This window comes from Sinohyriopsis cumingii, chromosome 6 (genome assembly GCF_028554795.1).
Source record: "Sinohyriopsis cumingii isolate HCF-2022 chromosome 6, ASM2855479v2, whole genome shotgun sequence".
Classification (NCBI taxonomy): Eukaryota; Metazoa; Mollusca; class Bivalvia; order Unionida; family Unionidae; genus Sinohyriopsis; species Sinohyriopsis cumingii.
The window spans coordinates 133,567,442-133,588,950 of NC_142966.1; the positions used below are offsets into that span (position 1 = coordinate 133,567,442).

Below are 21,509 nucleotides of genomic sequence, written 5' to 3' on the forward strand. Positions count from 1 at the left end.
GCAGGACTGAAAGGAAATACTAAGATTTGTCTCCTTGGAAATGTACAATAATTTACTATGCCATAAATGGAACCCGGGTCAAGAAAGACAACCAAACTTTCAAATAGTTATTCCTGAAAGCTTAAAAGTTGTTGTTTTGAAGCAGTTACACAACAATGTAACCGGCAGTCATTTAGGATTTAAGAAAACTCTTTCAAAAGTTAGAGAAAGATACTTCTGGCAACACATTGGTGTAATACTTGTGACAACTGCTCCAGTGGCCTAGTGGTTAGAGCGTCTGCCCCGGATGTAGGAGGTCGTGGGTTCCAAAAATGGTACTAGCAGCTGCCTCACTAGGCGCTCAGCATTATGAGGTTAGTGTTATGACTGGTTGGCCTGGTGTCAGGATAATGTGACTGGGTGGGACATCATGCTACATGTCTGCAGCATGATGCCCCAGTGCTAGACATCACTTTAAACTGCCACACTGCAGACATCATAGCGATATGACTGGAAAATTGTTAAAGCTACGTTAAAAATCTGAATCACACACACACAATGTTTGTGACCAGTTTGCGTCCAGCAAACCACCTCATAAAAAAGGAAAAGATCCTATGAAGTCCTACAGTGTAGGAGCCCCCATGGAAAGATGTGCAATTAATATGCTTGGGCCTGTACCAAAAAGTAATAAAGGGAATTTACTGGTGGTTACCGACTATCTCACAAAATGGGTTGATGCTATCCCCATTAGAAATCAAAAAGCTACAACTGTTGCATAGAAATCTGTTGAAAGAGTAGTAACCATTTTTGGCGCACCCATGCAGTTACATTCTGACCAAGGTACTAATATTTAATCAGATGTATTTCAGGAAGTTTGTAAAATACTTGGAATAGAGAAAACCCACACCATCCCGTACAGACCTTAATCTGATGGCATGGTGAAAAGGGCAAATAGAACTATGGAATCCATGCTTTCAGCTTTTATTTCAAAGAATAAAAGAGACTGGAATGAGCATATTTACCTTCTCATGATGGCATATAGGTCAGCAGCACATGAATCAACATGTGTATCTCCCTGTGAGATGGTTCTCAGCCGAAACATAAACTTACAGTAGATCTTGTTCTGGGTAGAGTTGAAACTGAAATGGAAAACATAATAATTGGTTATGTACATGGATTAAGAAAGAAATTAGAGACAATACATGCATTTGCAAGGGAAGAGATTAAACTTTCTTCAGAACACATGAGAAAAGATCATGAAAAATATCCAGCTAAATCCCTATGAAAAAGAAGATATTGTGTGGTTATATAATGCACATATAAAAAGCAGAGGTAGAAAATTACACTGTCTATGGGAAGGTCCATTTCTCATAATACAAAAGATATATGATGTTATCTTTCGCATCCAGAAAACTCCAAAGTCAGAAACTAAAGTAATTCATCATAATTTACTTAAACCTTACAGAAGAGACAACAAATCAGGCTGGTTGACTTAACTAAATAATTACTTACTGTACATATAGATGTATTGTTCTTAAGCTCCATCTTGTACATTTCACATTCTGCTTTCAGATAACAAGGTTCAGATGTACTATATGTGGAGTCCTGGAACTTGCCAAGCTCCACTATTGTGAAAGACACATCACCACTGCACACTTTGGATTTGGATACAGGTGTAGCATATGCAGAGCAGTCAGCTCAAGATATGACAGCAAACATCTATCATGTCCTGGAGCCACTGAACCTCATCAAGAGGACAAATATGAACTATGGCCAGGAGGAAGAGAGGGAGTACAATGAATTTGTCAGAAAACATAGACATTATGTCCGATTCAATTCAAAGGAACCTGCAACACCCACAGAAAAATTGGAAGCCACCAGAGGGGACCCATGTGTCATAGACATACCAGCAAAGGAGAACTTCCTGCCAATAAGAAACCATCAAAAGAGAAGGCAGGAAGATGTAATACCCTTACGCAGATCAACACAGCCAAACAGGCCTTACAATATAAGAAGAAAAGTAGTGTTGACAACAGCCATCAGTAAGGAAGAGTCTAATACGACAACAGTAATATCCAGTTCCAAGCCCATCAACAACACTCAAGTTACAACTGCCTCCATTTCAGCTATACACGTACCCAAACCAATGGCTGCTGTAACATCACATAGTAATCATCAGTCCCGGAGCTGGCGTCCATGGCAGATGCAGACCAAAGCTGATCAATTTATCAGTTTAATCTTTCCGTTTCATCTTCATCATCTTTCTCCTCCTTATCATCCTTTTCTTCATCTGAAAGAATTGGACTCAACTCAGCTGGTGCTGGTACACATGTGCAGATCACCCCTTCATTACCCACTGAACAAGAAAAACAAGAAACCACCAGGCGGGAAACCCATGTAGAACAGGAAGCATCTGGAGTGCAATCCTCATCCATCAAGTCTTACCAGGGGCAGGACCCAGTACAGTATAAGAAGAAATATGACATCGCTGATTCCACCAAGTCTGCTTTTTCAGCCAAATCGACCCTACCCAGTAGAAATACCCTGTCGATAATATATTCTGAATATGAAGTGGAAGGACCCAAGGACCAAACTATAATTTATGAACCAACCAACAAGTCCTTCATCAGACTTACAGGTATGGCTGCATGCCAATCACAGAGGATAATTATCAATGTGGGTGGGACCAGATTTGAAACTTCCGCTCCAACCATGCAGGCAGATCCATCATCACTACTGAGCAATATGATAACCAAGGAATCCCCTCTGCAACCCTATGATGTAGAAAAGGTTTATACATATTTTATCGACTGTGACCCTAAGCATTTTAAGACTATTTTAAATCATCTCAGGAATATCAGTTTTGCCCAATGGCCAGAACTTTACTACCCAGCTATGTACAATTAGAGGAACTCCTGGCAGAAGTTAAGCTTTTTGAATTGTTGGGCTTAGAGAAAATAATCCAAGACTGATTTAAAAATTTATAGATATAGTATGTAAAATTACCTTTTGGACCACAAAACAAAAGTCATTATCTTTGGCATGAAAAGTTTCACACATTAAACATTTTAATAGGAACTCTCATTATGTACAGCTGGAAAATGTGAATTTGGCATTTTTTGCCTTAAATGTTTTGGTGTAAGACACCACATACATGTACATAATTTAACGTATTTAGAGAGAGATTTTCCCATATGTCAGAAATGTATTAAAAAAATTGCTTTTGTATTTCATTCAATAATATTATGTATGAATATTTGTTTGTTATATGAGAATGCATAATTGGATATTCTGCTATCATACATTTTAGTGAAATTTGTTTTATCTCCAACCATATTAATTACTGTAACGTATAATGTATTAACAAAAGTCTTGTTTACTTTCATTATGTCATTGTGGTCTCCAGTGTTGGGATCACCTGGTCTTAATACTCAATTTTTATTCAAGTTCTATTCGGGACAAATGATTTTCTCAGGAAGGGGGCAATGTAATGAATTCGTAGTCGTATGTCCTCATTTCCTAATAAAGTCACACAAATACATCCTTCCCTTGCGAGGTGTCATGATGGAGAGAAGAACTAAGATTTCCTCACGTAACCGAAGGCTGTCACACTATGGAAGCTTGCCATGCTTGAGGTACGTTTTGAAATACATTACCGGTAAATATGCCATGCTTTGATATTACTATTGCATTACCTTGATGCATATTCTGTTAAATAATAATGTATCTCTTTCATGATTCTTTGATTAACATGCTTAATTCTTGTAAACTCAGCTGCATTCCGACTCACAAGGTCATTTTCATTGGTTGACTGAGTTTCCATTAGCTACCGTATTTGTATATAAATATCCCTGCATCAACAGATGAGAGCTGCTTTCACACAGTGAAACACTGACTTAACCGGAATAAAAGAAACAAAACTCTAAACCATGGCTTCAGGCTCATTGAAGTTAGATTAAAACCACCCATAACAACATTCAATGAACTTTAAATTTATCCTGTTTGGAAATACATTCCAAATTACCATATTTCTCCATCTATCGATACATACTTCTGAAATTTTCTCTCCAATCCTGGGTAACAGTCCCAAAACAGATATATGTATGTGCAAAGAAGTAAAGTAAGGAAATTAATAACCTTACAAGCCACAAATATGATATGTTTTGTATCTTTCTCCAGTATTGGATACATGTCAGTACCCATATATATGTATAGATTGATGGATAATATGATTGTCTGTACTGTGTGATTCCAATGTTTGTATAAAATAAATCTAGTATATTTTTTACTTATCCTGACTTGGTTTTGTTTTGAGAACATTGACCTTATGTGGATCAAGAAAGCGTTACAATGCCATACACAACTCCAAGTAGAGTTTAAACAAAAACTTTGAATCAACATTATAGTTAATATTGTAGTCATACATGAATCTAAATACAGAGTTTAATGAAACTTTTAAATCAATATTATGGTTAATATTGTTGTTAATATTGTAGTGCCATACAGGAATCTAAATACAGTTTAAATGAAACATTTTATGGTTAATATTGATGTTACTATTGTAGTGTCAGAGTTTAATGAAACTTTTGAATCAACATTACGGTTAATATTATAATTCTGTACATGTACCTAAATACAGAGTTTGTGGCCCCCGGTAACTAAGCGGTCTAAATCACTGCCATCTCACCTATGTCTGCATAAGTCTGAGTCTTGGGCTGTGAGAAACCTTGCCAGTAGCTTCCATTGGATCGGTGGTTCTTTCTCCACCAGTTATAAAGGCTGTGATATATAGCCTATTATGTACTGACAAATGGCATTAAACCCAACACAAATAAGAACAAAGGTACCCAATTTAAACTTTTGAATCAACATTATGGTTAATATTGTCAATTAATATTCAGATTGAGATCATGTGAACTCATTTGTTTTCGTAGGGGCTGTTCAAGTAAACATACTTGAACCCAGGTACGGCATTTTCCATGTGGAGTAGTCACCTAGAGACAATTTATAATTTTTACTAGGGACCCTTGGAAATAAAACTACCTTTCCAGCGTAATCTCCCGTCTGTTTAAATGGAACAGCCCTTGGAATAAATTTTGATGGTTTTGTATTTTAAAAAATCACATTTTTGTTGGCATTGGATGAATGGGATTGTTCAGTTTCTACAGAAAGATCGTTGATCATTTTATCTTTAAATTTGTGGTTTATTGCAACTGTCAACTAGATGTAAAATAATGAATTCTTGGTATTCAGAATTTTAATTATTCTTACCATGAAAGCAAGTTTGCTCAAGTGTACGGTGGTAATTGGATGTTTTTTAATATATTATCTTTATTTGTACATTAAAAATGTAAAAACAGGATTTTCATGTTACTAATTCACATCTCACATTATTTTGGTTCATTTATCTTGTTGAAGTGTAATACCAACATACCATTGTGCATTTGAATTGTAATACCAACATAACATTGTACATTTGAAATGTAATACCAACATACCATTGTGCATTTTAAATGTAATACCAACATACCATTGTGCATTTGAATTGTTTTAGAACAAATCAAATGTACTGGAATATTTTTTGAAAGATGATGCTTTAAAATTTGAATAAAAAATGCATTGATTTAATCTCATCAAATAAATTATATGGGGAATAGTATCATTTTAGACATAGCTGTCTGTGCATGTTTTGGTTAAGTGCAGAATTTAGATATTATGTTTTTGATTTCATTAAAACAGGGAAACAAAACTTTAACAAATGTTAACCTGTATTTTGAAGTACTGTTACATTGTGAATTTATAATTATATTTATTGATTCCACTTCATAATTTGAAGAGTCTTTCTTTGATTTTGCTGTCCTTCAGATTTCAGGTTTACAATACCGTTGTTTGATAAAAATGTGAAAAGTTATTTTTTTAATGGGCAGAAATAAAACATTTTCCATTCAGTACCATTAACATATCAACCAAAGTCAACTATTTTTTTGTGTGCCATCTGTTCATGTTATGGTTATCAGTTTCATTTACATACACTAACATGAGTTGTTCATGAACTGCAATTATAAAATTTTGTGGATTGTTTGCACCCTTGGTAAGGAAGAAGCCTATCAATTTTGGGGTGAAGGTCACTCTGAAAGAATAAAGATGATATCAGCACAGTAATATTAGATGTGTATCAGATTCCTGGACCACACTTTGTGGATAGCTTGTACTTGATGTAAGAAAAATATGTTTTTGGAATAAGTCAAGTTACTGGCTGAAAAAAAAACCAGTTCCTCACAATAAGATGAGTTGTACACCATCTGTTACCAAACTTGGGATGGGGATGGCTTGCACTTAGAGTATGGAAGAACGGATAAAGTTTGGTGTCAAAAGGCAAGGCCACTGTGATATTAGCGATAAAATTGGTTTTGCACACAGTAACATCACACTGTATAGCTTGACCAAACTTTATTGATAACCTACACATGGTTAAGGATGAAACCTATTGATTTTGGGGTCAAGGAACAAAGTCACAGAGACTAAATAAGACGACTGGTTTCTGCACAAAAATAACAGTTATACATAACAAACCTGGACCAGACTTTGAGGCTGGGTGGCACTCAGGTCAAGAAGAAACCTATTGATATTGGTGTTTCTTAGTTAATTGTGACTGAAATAAGCAGAGTGTTTATTGCACAAAGATTTCAATTCTTGTGCCTTCACCATAGTTTATAATAACCTAAACATTGCTTAAGAAATAAGCCTGTTGATGTTGGGGTCAAGGCTAATGTGACTGAAAGAAAAATGGTTTTGAAATAATACTTGTTATTCTAGACCAGGTATCTTGACCAGAGCTAATTCCTACATAGAGGACACGTCAGCCGGGGGGGGGGTAATAAAGTGATATTGATGGTGTGCCTGTTGTTATGGAGAAGGAATCAGATTCATTTCTGAGGTGACTTTGTATGGACAAGTTTCCATTCACAGCATATTTATTAGTAATTAGCCATGTCTGAGAAAGGAAAAAGGGATGAAGCAGGAAGGCAGCAAATTGGGACTTATTTTGTTCAAGGTCAACTGTTCTGCAAATTTATGGCATTTGGATGAGATCAGAAGGTGCTGTTTCATTACGTTCCACATCAGTTGTTGAATCAAAACTTGACCAGTTGTTGTAGTTCCATCCTCATAAAATTTAGATGAGTACTCAATGGATTTTTAACTTTTTGTTTAGAACCAACTATATTGTGTAAGGACTATATGAAAAACATGGGGAAAGGGTAGCGTGCCCAAATAGCTCACCAGGCTAATCTCTGCCTGACAGCCAAATGCAATAAAAGTTGGCCAGTAGATATTCTCTGTTGACATAATGCAGATTCACAAACATCAAATAATTCACCATTACTAAAAAAAACGGGGGAAAAAATATCTCCAGTAAGCCACTTCATGGAATTTGACCAGCTTTGACAGAAAACTTCTGTTCATAAAGGCCTTGTTAGGTATTGAACTATTGACCCATAGATTAGGAGTCCAGTGCTCTGCTATAGTACTGCAGCTCCTGTTTTTAATATTTAACATGTAATGAGCAGATGGTCAAACTGAATTGTTTTCGCTAAAAGATTTTTTATAGCATCAAGTTGATGTTAAGTAATAATTCTATCTAAAACTAATATGGCCAAATAGCAACATTCCTAAATTTTTCTTTTTCAATTGCCTTAGTCACCTCTTTTGGGACATTTTTTTGTTTGTAAATTGAGCTATTTGGTTTTCTAATGAGAAAATTAGTACATTTGGGCATAGTTAAGTCAGGTGTAAAATAGAGAAAAAGAAACACATTTTTACTGGAAAAATATTTATTAACATCATTCATATCTTTGTTGAGTATCTGTTTGCATGTGTGTCATGATATGGTAAAGTATGGACACTTGTTGAATAAAATATCAGTAGAAACATAAGTTGTAAGTGTTTCATTTCTTCAGGTAGGTATGTGATTTTTCCTTTTGTTTTATTATAGTATGATAGTTACACAAATGACATGCTACATAAGTCTCATGACCTTTGTTATACTACAGACTTTACTGTTGTATGATTAAGGTAAGGCATAGGTACAGTTTCATCAAAAATATTTATGTTAGCTTTGCTTTAACCTTGACCTTGATGCAAGGGGCATGGGCTCAATATGCAAGTCACTGTCAAGTTGTTATTACAAGATCTTAACTAGTTAAACAGTTATACCTGTACATTGATAGAGGTCATTGATTTATAATTAGCCATGCCTTGACCTTAAGGCAGGGGGTGTCACTACACTATGGTGTGTGATCTTGTCTAGTCAAGATATATAAATGTTGGATTTTCATTAAAATATCACAAGTAGTTAAAAAAATTATATTCCAGTCAGGTATACAAGGCACAATTATGTGATTATATAGTCATGAGGAGTGAAACAATCCTGGGTTATAATTAAGTCACTCTGACCTACATTTTATATCCTGGTGACTTGCTAAGTTAGTCTTCAGCTAAGTTTCTCAGAAAATGCTTTTTTATAAGGCCATTATGTCATTGCCTTTGTTAACTTAGACAAGAAAATTGCCAATCTTATGTGATCCACTAATATTCAATCAAATGTTCACCAAAATAATATGCATGGATCTGCATATTTATGACACCATACAAGCTCTTGATGATGTAAGCTCATATTCCAAATAGGATCAAAATATGATCAGAATTATGGGTTCCAGAGTGGTAGAAAGCTCGGCTAATCTAATGCAGGATCAGATCATTAGTATTCATATCCATGATCCTGAAGATAAAGCATACATTCCAAGTTTGATCAAAATCAAATCACAAATAATGCTTACAAATTAGAAACAATCTCATCCAATCAGAATAAGATTACCTCATTATTTATGTAGATTTTGTTTTTAACTGAATCCATTTAAGATCTTTATGATATAAGCCAATACTGATAAGAAATCTGGATTATACAGTGGAAACAACCTCAACCAATCCAATGCAAGATCACTTAAATAATATGGGTGGTTCTTGTTCTTTGTCAATCTGACCTAAAGAGTGGTAACAAGTGTAGCCAATCAGACTCAGGATCAAGTCATTCTCCTTACTGAACTTACCCAAGATGATATAAACCCATATTCAAAATCTGATTGAGATTGGATCAGAAATATGGATTCTAGAATCATAACAAGCAATAATGATGGATAACTCATTATAAACAAATGTAGGGGCCACAACATGAAGCTTACTTAGCTAATAGCAATATATTTGGGTGTTGTTAAACTGAGGGCTTGTACAGAGTGCTGCCATGAAATCGCTTATATGCAAAATGAATTAGGTCGTTCTACCAACATTCTAAGATGCTCATGTGAAAATGCACTGAGGTACAGAAACAGATATTGATGATGCTAAGCTGAAAGAACTATAGCTGCAGACCTAAATTAATCTTTTCATGCCAAGTTACTGCATGTATGATTATAAGGTGGAAATCTCAAAAGTTTCCAAGTTATCAAAAATACACTAAATTCCTGGATTAAATATGAACTTCATGTGTAAATTTATCATTTCACCCCTAAAAACCAATACCCTTGGGATCAAATTTTAGTTTTCAGTTTTGAGAGGTTTTTGATTTACAGAGGGTGTACCAGATGTGAAAACAATGTCTTCCTATAGGTGCCTTTTTGAGTGTGTGTGTGTGTGTGTGTGATTTGAATTTTTAATGTAGCTTTACAATTTTTCAGTCATATCACTATGACATCTAGCACCGAAGCATCATGTCATGCCGCAGATATGTGGTATGATGTCCCAACCAGTCACATTATCGTGACACCAGGCTGACCAGTCCTAGTACTAATCTCTTAATGTTGAGCACCAAGCAAGGTAGCTCTTAGTACCATTTTTATAAGTCTTTGGTATGACTCAACCGGGGTTTGAACCTGTGACCTGAGGCAGATGCTCTAAGCACCAGGCCACTGGAATGGTTGACTTGAGAGAGATAATAAATCTAATTAAAGGATATATGTGTGTGTAAGATTGAAACAACTTAAGACAGTGTTGTTTTTTTTTTTATACAGTTAATGAAAAATTAGCTGAGCAATGTATATTCCTCCCTAAAATCACATCTGGTCATGAGAATAATACACACAGAAAGACAGTCCCTGTCTCAAGAAACAATAAGGAATGATATACATCTTAGCTAGATAAGGTTCCTATGTGATAGCCCTATCTGCATCTTGGTGAGTCAAACATATTTCTGTGCATCAAGTCTTTGAATTTCATTGCATGTGGTGTCAAGCCACTGCATCCAATCAAAATTAAGTTGTTCAGATCTGAACACTGTTCCTACATGATTGAGACAAGGTGAGCACACAACTTGAACGGACCAATAATTAAGCAATTTTCCACTGCCAGTTAGTGTTTGCACAAATACCTTTCACCCAAATAGACCGGTAATACTTTTGATGTTAAACTAACAAAGTATCCTTTTTAGGTCAATTGCTTCCACAATTTTCAGCCAATGTACAATGCACCACGCTCTTAGTTAGTTGGCAACTAAGAGAGACAAATCAAGAAATCCAACAGATGTTGGTAGGACAAAGCAGATATATCTGTTCGATTCGCCAAGATGTAGATAGGGTTATATCAGAACCTTGGCTAGTGAAGATCATACTTGTATAACTTTACCATAAGTCCATTAGAATTATGAATAAGCCACAATAGTTAGACACTCCATATAGTTTGTCATTTTCCGACAGAAATTTCTTCTAGTTTCTTAAGTGAAGGTTCTGGCACAGATTTATACTCTTTGATCAATCCTATAATGCTTAGTTGGTTGTTCCTATTTCATGATGTGCGAGTGATGACAAATGACAGTCATAGCTATTTAAATACATGTATCTAACAATTTTTCTCTTTTAAGAATCAGTTGAGTGAATATGATGTTGAGAATACTATCTTGTCAGTCTCTGTTGGCAAAGCATTAAAAGTGAGGCCACATCAGACCTACGGACCCTAACAATACCATCTCAACAAGGCAATATATTTTTTTCACACAAGTTACACCAGTTTTCAGCAAGATGCAACAAAATATGTACAGCTCTTGTCACCCTGGAAAACATGCATATTAAAAGTCCAGAAGTGTGACTCAAGACAAATGTAGTGACAGTAAACATTTTATTCAACTAAAAAGGTTTTTAAAGTTTACCTGAACCATAAATACCTCCGGTAGTTTCACAAACTGCAGTTCCTAACCCTATAGAACTCAAAGGCTTCTTGCTATCTCTCAAATTCATAATCCTAAAAATACCTCATTTTATCCTGAATACACCTGTGGTCATACTCTATGTGTGCAACGTCTCTAGAAACATGGTATACATCACAAATATTTGTGTACTTATTCACCAACACAGAAAATGGTTAAAGCACGCATGTGCAGTGAAATTTTTAAAAAACATGGTTGGAAAAGAAATTGTTGGCTTGAAAATCAATCAATAAAATGATGGACAACAATTCAGATGTAAACATGGATGTTGATAGTGAGGGTAACAACAATGAAGTTGATGATTCTGATGATAATATTGATTAAATGATGGGTTAAAAGCTTCATGCACTTTTCGAAGGTGATTTAGAGAATAAAGCTGACTTTGAAAGCTTTCAAGAGGAATGGGTCTGGGATGCATTTTCACCTCGGTTGCAGCCATGATTTAAATTGATAGAAGGGTAAAGTGTTCAACACCCAGAAGAAGCCAATACATAACATTACTTTGAGTTACTTTGGGATGATTTTATCTGGAAAAAAACTTGTTGATGAAAAAAACCATTACGCTGAACAGGAGCGTAGAAAAAATCCCCTGCTGCTGTATGATGCTCCGTTTTAACACAATATATTTAGAATTGCTTCACAGAAATCAGGCACTGCAGCTGAAATTGGTAAACAGGATAAATGGGGTTAATAACTCACCTTAAAAGTTGGCACTCAATATGGTGCAAAGACTTTATAGTATCCTATTGCTGACCATACCGTGTTGGCACATGAATCAAGTATTGTTTTAACATCATGTACCCTTGGGACATTTTCTCACCGATAAGCCTACTACAGTATCTGCTAACTGTAAATAATCTGGTCCAGCATGTGTCAGGAATTAAACAGCTAAAATACTTTTCCAACTTTGAAGTGAGTTGCAGTTTTCGAGGGTGTGTGTTAAGAGTAAAATTTAAATTTGGGATCAAAATCTGTTTCTGTTTACACAGTTGGATGGTTTTTCAGTTTATTAGGGGAAAAAATGATAATGGAAGAAAAAATTCCTGACCACAAAAAATTGTCAATCTTGAGTGGATTTTTATATACTGAGAGTTCAGTTTGAGTGGATTCAAAAAGCTCCTTTACCTAAGCGCCTGAGGACAATAAACTCCTTCACCTAAGTAACTGAAGACAATAAGCTCCTTCACCTAAGTGACTGAGGACAATAAGCTCCTTCACCTAAGTGAATGAGGACAATAAACTCCTTCACCCAAGTGACTGAGGACAATAAGCTCCTTCAACCAAGTGACTGAGGACAATAAGCTCCTTCACCTAAGTGACTGAGGACAATAAACTCCTTCACCCAAATGACTAAGGACAATAAGCTCCTTCACCTAAGTGACTGAGGACAATAAGCTCCTTCACCCAAGTGACTAAGGACAATAAACTCCTTCACCCAAGTGACTAAGGACAATAAGCTCCTTCACCTAAGTGACTAAGGACAATAAGCTCCTTCACCTAAGTGACTGAGGACAATAAGCTCCTTCACCCAAGTGACTAAGGACAATAAACTCCTTCACCCAAGTGACTAAGGACAATAAGCTCCTTCACCTAAGTCACTAAGGACAATAAGCTCTTTCACCTAAGTGACTGAGGACAATAAACTCCTTCACCCAAGTGACTAAGGACAATAAACTCCTTCACCCAAGTGACTAAGGACAATAAGCTCCTTCACCTAAGTGACTAAGGACAATAAGCTCCTTCACCCAAGTGACTGAGGACAATAAGCTCCTTCACCCAAGTGACTAAGGACAATAAACTCCTTCACCTAAGTGACTAAGGACAATAAGCTCCTTCACCCAAGTGACTGAGGATAATAAGCTCCTTCACCCAAGTGACTAAGGACAATAAACTCCTTCACCCAAGTGACTAAGGACAATAAGCTCCTTCACCTAAGTGACTGAGGACAATAAGCTCCTTCACCTAAGTGACTAAGGACAATAAGCTCCTTCACCTAAGTGACTGAGGACAATAAGCTCCTTCACCCAAGTGACTGAGGACAATAAACTCCTTCACCCAAGTGACTAAGGACAATAAGCTCCTTCACCCAAGTGACTAAGGACAATAAACTCCTTCACCCAAGTGACTAAGGACAATAAACTCCTTCACCCAAGTGACTAAGGACAATAAGCTCCTTCACCCAAGTGACTAAGGACAATAAGCTCCTTCACCCAAGTGACTAAGGACAATAAACTCCTTCACGCAAGTGACTAAGGACAATAAACTCCTTCACCCAAGTGACTGAGGACAATAAGCTCCTTCAACCAAGTGAATGAGGACAATAAGCTCTTTCACCCAAGTGACTGACAATAATGTGAGGGCCAAGACATTGTTGGAATAAATATAAACCAAAACCAGAGTTACAATTTAAAGTACATGCATAACAAGGGTGGGAGATTTGTTGATCTCAACCTGATTTTATCCTATATTTATTTAACTACTGACTGATAATGATTTTCAAAATCCCAAGAACTGCTTAATCCTCAGCTACTCTGTTATGTATAACAAGAGTGGCATTATCACAATTTGGTGTGTTTATCATGGTGTATATGACAGGATTACATTTACCACCAGAATATTCCTTAAATGTAAATACTGTGCAATAATATATCATGCCATATACTTCATCTTATTGTATTATAATTTTAATTTCTTGATTATAAGCAATCACAAAATCCATTAATATCGGTAGCCCATGAAATTTGGACTGTTACATTAAAAAATACATGGGACCCAGGAAAGGCACTTTTAAAGTGTGGTACTCACCCATAAATCCAATTTAAAATTTCTTATCATTTTAATATAAACTCTGTGAAATCAAAGTACCCTGGCATATCTTTTTTTTTTTTAAACTGCCTTCCCTGGGTACCATGCATGTTTAAATGGAACAGTCTTCAGTGCAATTACAGCAACACATAACAAAATGCCATGCCACTAGTTATCAAGTCTAACTGGCCCTTAATGTCTCTCCAGAATTTCCAGGAATAAGGCCCTCTCTTTGACTTCATCTGCCCCATACACAAGCTCCAGCCTAACAATATCTTCTCCTTCCATAAGTTTCTTATCATCACTGGGCTTCCAAGGCGATAAATCTGAAAATATCCAATTTAATAAAAATTATATAACTGACTTTAAAATGCAATTGTAGCATTAACTAATTATTTAAATGTAACTAACAGCAGGATAATCCTGTTAATCTGTCAAATGTCTGTAAATACCGAGTTCATTTATCTCTGAGGCAATATTTTGTTCATGATTTTGCAGGCTTTTCCATTGGTACTTTAACAATTACATGTAAGAATTGTCTCCCTTGCTGACACATTCTGTTAAGAATGAGGATCAAAGTGTAAAGCCACAGGATAACAGACTGAATATGATGACACATTATAGGTTATTTTTATACACTAAATGTATTAAACTTGAAATCATCAGTTTAGTTTGTTATGTCAGAGTTAACAAACTTGTTCTAGCTTCTCCTTAGATTGGAACCCTCTATGCAAATGTTGAAGATGACCAACCATGACTTGACAACGAACCCTGGACACCAAACTTAAGACCATCCACATGCCCAAGAAGGGGGTAAAGAAGATTACCCAAGATTATGACAAATGGACAGTGCAATGAAAGCTCTAGATGATGATGTCAAGTCAACACTAAACTATACACACCCAAATCTGCTGTTTCAAATGGTACTTTAAATCTGGGTCCATGCAGTTTGTTAGGGGTGATCAGTTAAGCATTCAGTGCAGACCCTGATCTGCTGGTGCATTATGTGACAACAGATCAGAGTCTATCTTGTTTGTAGTTAGACTCAACTTATAAGAGATTATAACAGTAGTGGTTTGTGACAGCCACTAAATTCACAAATATTGGTAAAATAAATTAAATAAAAGTGAATTCACAGTACAAAGAAACTTTAAATCTCAATGTAGATATTGAATTTGACCTGGGCTGTATACCATACACTGATAATTCAGTCATTATTGACAATATAATCCAAGTGTATGGCTGTAAAAACCTGATGACATTTGTCAGCAAGGACTGTACAGATAAAAAGCTTCATTAACATACGCTGTCTAAAACAAAAGGTATCATATGCAAACCAAATGAAAGACTGCACAGAAAATCACTGAAAATTTATCTGAAAAATAGTTCAACATTGTGCTTGGGAAATATACGATGCAGACTGTAATTATTATGAATGGATTCAAGAGGAATTTTAAAAAAAATATTCACAAACAAAACACCAAAACATGGCTGGATCAGAATTGAGGCATTATTTTCAATATTTCATATATAAATACACAAAACTGTTTTTAAATAATAGCATTATTTTTTATGTATTTGTGAAAATGTTGAACACAATGTTATGCTAATTGTATGCTTATTTTCTAATTATATGAGTCATAATACTACAGCCAATACAAAAATATATGTATATGTGTTGTTCAATTTTGTCTTTTTATTTCCTTGGTTTGGCTTTTAAAATTAAATTGGAAATATTAGAATCATATTAGAATCCTGCATCATGCTTAATTAGTGCTGATTTTGTTAATATTTTCAAAATTGAGCATTTACTTGTAAATGGTGTCACATTGACAAACCACTACCCTATTCATTAAGTTCTGGAATGGATATAATCCTATTCATATCTATAATTGCAATATTGGATTTTGACATCAATTATTTCAAAAATTTTAATCTAATTATTTGGAATAGAATTTTTATTATGGTAGTTTTTCTTTTCAAAAAATACAAACATTTTTTAACTTTATGAAGAGATTAAACTGTAATTAAATATTTATTTTGTCTTTCTTAGGCTTGAGATTATAAATAACAGCAATATACGTCTTGCCATTTGTTTAAATTCATGTCATGATGACTTCAAAAAAAAGGTGATTGCTTCCAAATTACTGATTGATAACACCTGCAAAATGTCATGACATCTATGAAGTAAAATAAAATGAGTCACACTAATTAGCAAACAAAGGTAAAAGTGGATCTGAATATATCCCTTGTCAATGTGCCTATAGTGGCTTATTTCAATGTGCCATTATTGCTTCACACCGTTTTTTTAAGAGATTAATGATAAATGATCATTTTACATGCATCTCATATCATTTAAATTTAATGGCTTATCAATGATACCCTTATGAAATCTTGTATCCATCCAACTGAGGATATATGTTAACGGTGCATAAAGAATGTAAAACATTCCTTTCAATCACTCAGGCACCTTTGTATAAATTGTTTATTTTTTTATTGTAAATTTAGAATTTGTTAACTACATAAGGAAATTATTATTTGTGTATAAAAAGCACTTGTTTTATTCTTATATGACAATTACATGTACAAAAAAATTTAACAGGTGCAAACAGATAATAAATGCCTTATTTTAAAACTTCTAAAAAATGCTTGAACCATACTAGAAAATCTAATAATTAATAAGCATCCATAATTTTGCAAGAACATTAAGATTTTATTTTGTCCTCTTCTAAAAAAATGTCTTCTTGAGGTCTGTCAGAATGTTAGTTCTTCCTCACAGATCGCCAGCAACATGCTGCAACTTTGACCTGATTTTCACCATCGAAAAAACTAATTTCATGAATATATCCTTGTGTGTAGTAATTCAAGCCTCTCTTTAACGCATGATCTGAAAGAATCTTGCAATCAGGAAGAATGTTTCAGAAATATTGTTGAAAATATCATTTAATGAATCTGCTGCTGATGCTATGTTGATCTGTCATCTTCACAATATTTTTGTGAGCAGCAGTAACAGTAACTAAATGAGCAGAACTTTTATTGTTCAAAATTGGAATTATCTATGTTTCAGTCCTTGCCAAAAGTGCATGATATCCACACAAATCTGGTTAACATACATGACTTTGAACTAAGGTTTTCTGATATAAAAATGAGATCTTTGAGTTGACCCTGAACCTTTTGACCCAAAATCATAGGTTTCTTCCTAACAAAAAACACAAGCCAATGAAAAAGTTTGTTCTTGCACTAAACGTTATTGTGTGGAATCCAAAACTGAACAGACGAACAGACATAATGTTATTGTAATGTAATATACTCTGCCCTTCAATGGGTATACAGGGTTGGTGCTGGCTGTAAAAAAGCTGTCGCCAAAAAAATTTCTAACCTCAATATTTTGTCGCCATTTTCCAAAAATATTGCCATTTTCATAATACAGTAATATCCATTTGTCTCAACATACACAGGACCAAGGTAATATTGTCAACATAAAAGGATGTTAACATAAGTTAAAGGAGGGCTGAAAATAAACTGAAATTTCACATACAAGTGCAATTTTTAAAAGATCACCTGTTGTCAGTGACTTGGATTTACGCTGAGAAAAAAATGGATATTTTGATTAAACGAAGACAACTAGTCTGAAATACACTTGTATATCAACAACTTAAGTTTGTGTAGTACACTCCACAATGTGTTAAATAATATACATGCACATGAAAGATCCATGAATTCGAATATTAGATCATGTTAGAAAATTCATGTAACAGTCAAATCCCTTAAGAAAACACAACTAAATATATATAAAGAATGGTTGTCCTCGTTTGATCTATATTCCATTGTCAATAAACACGTTTCACAAAACAATTCACTCTGATATTCATTATCCTAGTAGCATATGGCTGTACAGCTGTTTATATGCAACATCTACATGAACTTAAATTGGCCTAGATTCTGGTCAGCCAGAGACAACTACCATGATGCCATGGCTACCAAGGGGATGAGGCTATTCATAGGGAAATGACAACATGTGAACAAATTAAAACGTTTAACATTCTTGTGAGATGTCCCACCTTTGTTTAACTCGATAGCCAAATATCTATTGCTGAAAATATTGGAACCTTAATTTGAGTTTTATGCCGCCACTGGTAGTGATTGTAAGCATGAATATTTTTTTTTGCTTTAACAGGAGACTTTCACAGCACAATAAATATGTTCCAATTACTATGAACAATGAAACAATGTTTTTATTTAAGTTTGTTGCTGACTTCCTTCGATCAAAGGTCTTCGGCTTGCTTTGATGAAGGTTCATGTGTTTTTTAAGGCGCCGCTAAATGCCCTTTTTGAAGGACCAAATAAATACCAGTTTGTTATTGCTGCAGCAACATCAAATAATTGAAAAATATTGTCGGAGACAATTGTTATGTTCTATTTGCTTTGTATATACACAGAATGAACAACTTCAAAGGTAATCAGTTTTCTTTTAAGTTTCAGCAAAACTATTTTTTCTGGTATATTTTTCAAAAAGAAAAAAATATTGCTATCGTCTGTTAGATTGGTTTCTGCCTTCAAAGGTGGTCGATGTAGCTAGTCAGGTAGCCTGACTATCTGGGTTATATTACAGCAGAGTACTAAGACCAGACATCAGCGTAAGCAGAGTATGATAAAACAATGCTGTATTTGGGTGGTCTATCAATATGAACAAGGGATTTGTTTATGTAACAATAGATTCCATTGCAATTTTATACCCAAGTTTGTGGCTTCCTGTTATGGTGCCTTTGTATTTCTCCAAGACTGTATATACAAATTTTAACAACCAAAAAAATCACCAGATGGTATATTTTGTTGCCAATAAGGAAAAAAAAATCACAATTTGCAACACTGGTGAAGCAAAGCACAATCCCTGGTATACAAACTGACAAATGAATCAAATGATCAAAGGCTTCCTTAAAAGTTCTAGTATTTTGCCTGATCTTGCATTATGTTAGCAAAATTTTCCACATAAATAGCATATCGTAGTACAAAGTGTAAACATATGATAAGATTACACCAAAATTTGAGTACAATACCGAGCAAGTTACTGAAGATATACCACTCTGAAAGATGTAAATACAAAATTGTAATGCCAATGCCAGTGATGCTGGTGAGATTGGAAACTAGCATATCAGTATGCAAACTTCAGGTATAGAGCAATATTTTTTTTTTCTCCAAAGTTTTAGTTGAATACTGCCAATGAAGAAAATAAATGATTTTTAAGAAACTTAAACATAAAATCTTATGATGGTGATGCCAAAACATCAAAAAAAGTACCTATTCCTCATCATTCACTTGCAAGAAAATTTATATAAAAAAATTCAAACAGAATTCAAAAGTTGAAGAATCTGACAAAATGGTAAAGTAAGCATTTTGAGAAAATACGGATGTTAACAATTTACAACAAAAGATAAATTTCACAATATTATTTTAACAATAAATTGCATATATGGTTGTTTTGGAGGATTTTTACTTACAAACTGAGTCATTTCCAAAGCGTATCCAGTTCACAGCTCTCCTAGTATCACCATTACAGCTCAACAGGATCTCTAACACCTCACTTTTCTCCAGGGAAAATTGTTTGGCAGTTCTCTGTGAGCAAAGAGAATTGGTTTAGTTACCAAAATGCAATTATTTTTCCACAAACTTTCACAAGAATGATGCACATAAGAAACTGATCTTAACCCAAGTCAATGAAGCATGAAATAAAGGTCAACAGTACCTACTTTTGGTATTTTGGTGTTGTATGCATAAAAGGTTGGCTGACTTTGTGGCTAACAATGCCTCAAAGACTGACAAATACAAAATCTAAGTAGTCACTGGGGAGTGATATATTGTTCCCAGTGACATAATGTTAGTAGGATGGCAACATTCTTAAATGAATTCACAAAGTTACATCACTGTGATCAACAATACTCAAGAAACAAACCTAAATGTAAAGCTCAACAAAAGTCACTAATGCATGCAATTTATCATAGTGGCCCATTATTTGGGAAAAGTGCTGTCTCACCACAGCACATCTACAATGTTGCATGACCCATTTACAATATTGCTAATGGTACCTGATAAACTGACCAAGTCAGATAAAAGTTCAAATGAGGTCCCAATGTATGAAATTTAGGTTAGTTACTTCAATAGAATAGTGCTGTACTTACCAACATGCACCTCAAAAAAATCTTCTCCATCAGCTTAACTGGTGAGAGCATCCACCTAGGATGCAGGAGGTCATGGGTTCAAACCCCGGCCAAGTCATACCAAAGACTTCATTGTCACTTTGACCTAAGCGGTTAGCGTTATGACTGGTGGGCCTGGTGTCAGGATAATGTGACTAGGTGGGACATGATGTTAATGTCTGCGGCATGATGCACCAGCGCTAGACATCACTATAAACTGCCACTATTTGTCGTTGTCTGTTAGTTTACATTTTTTTATTATTTTTATTACATGCTACTGTAATGTAATTTTGTTTACATAATTTGATATTGTCCAGAATAGAGTTCATTTCTGACTTTTTTTACATTTTATGTTTGATATAAACAACTAATAAATGATACATTGCATCTTTTTGCTGACCTTGATTCACTATCAGTGACAGTTTTGGTAAACAACTTAAAAAAAAAATTATATTCTTTCTTAAAATAAGACTTTTTAAGTTGAGTCAAGGTCACAGCTGGTAGACATGGTGTTTATCATGTAACAAGCTTCCATTTCTTTCTAGAAAATTTAACTCTTAACCGTCATCCAGGAATTTGTTTTGCATTGTAGTTAGTTTTCTAGCTGATGTTATGATAAGAATTTTAACATTTGTGCCTTAATACTTAAGTCGTTGTTTTATGTTGTATCCATTTTGGGCTGAGTTTTTATTTTCTTCGAATTACTGTACAGTGGAACCCATCTATAACGTGATAATTGGAGTAAAAAAAATTGGATGGCGTTAATATCGGGGTCGTGTTAATGCAGGGTTTTACAGTATTTTACTTTTTTCTGAGAACAACTCATTGGCACATATTCTAATGTATATGATGAATAGTATCAACACCGTTTACTATCGTGCCATCGTAGCATGCAGTTCATCTATAATGCAAGTAATTCCATTGAAAAATTGCACACAGATTTACAGTATTCAATAATTTGTTCCCAGATCATTGTGTCTGAATTCAATGTCTAATATACAGCATGAACAGAGTATCAACACCATTTACTTGCCATCTGATATCATACCATCGCGGCTTGCAATTAATCCATACTATATGTAATTCCATTGCAAAAATTGCATACATATTTAAACTATTCAATAATTTTGTCATTATATATCTGAATTCAATGGGAAAAATTAACAGCAAAATTAGGTTAAGAAAGATGAAGCACGTTACAGTTCATTATGTTCCAGGGTCTACGAATGGTGTCTGTACAAATTTCATACTGCTAAAATTTTCTCATATGCATTTCCATG

The 21,509-nt window shown here is 34.7% G+C and overlaps 2 protein-coding genes across 4 annotated transcripts in view; one reads left to right on the forward strand and one right to left on the reverse strand.

Moving 5' to 3' along the window:
- The window catches only part of LOC149798024 (circadian locomoter output cycles protein kaput-like), an 89,005-nt gene extending 81,092 nt beyond the window's left edge, over positions 1-7,913 (forward strand). For all 3 annotated transcript variants that reach the window (XM_089963110.1, XM_089963113.1, XM_089963112.1), the window contains one exon: positions 1,552-7,913. In XM_089963110.1, the coding sequence (XP_089819236.1) occupies positions 1,552-1,555 (4 nt within the window). In that variant the 3' untranslated portion in view covers positions 1,556-7,913. The remainder of the gene's footprint in view (positions 1-1,551) is intronic.
- The window catches only part of LOC149798025 (uncharacterized), a 72,301-nt gene continuing 58,585 nt past the window's right edge, over positions 7,794-21,509 (reverse strand). Inside the window, exons 11-12 of the mRNA XM_089960827.1 lie at positions 19,534-19,648; positions 7,794-14,361 (exon numbers count right to left, since the gene is read on the reverse strand). Coding sequence (XP_089816953.1) covers positions 14,228-14,361; positions 19,534-19,648 — 249 coding nt within the window. The 3' untranslated portion in view covers positions 7,794-14,227. The remainder of the gene's footprint in view (positions 14,362-19,533; positions 19,649-21,509) is intronic.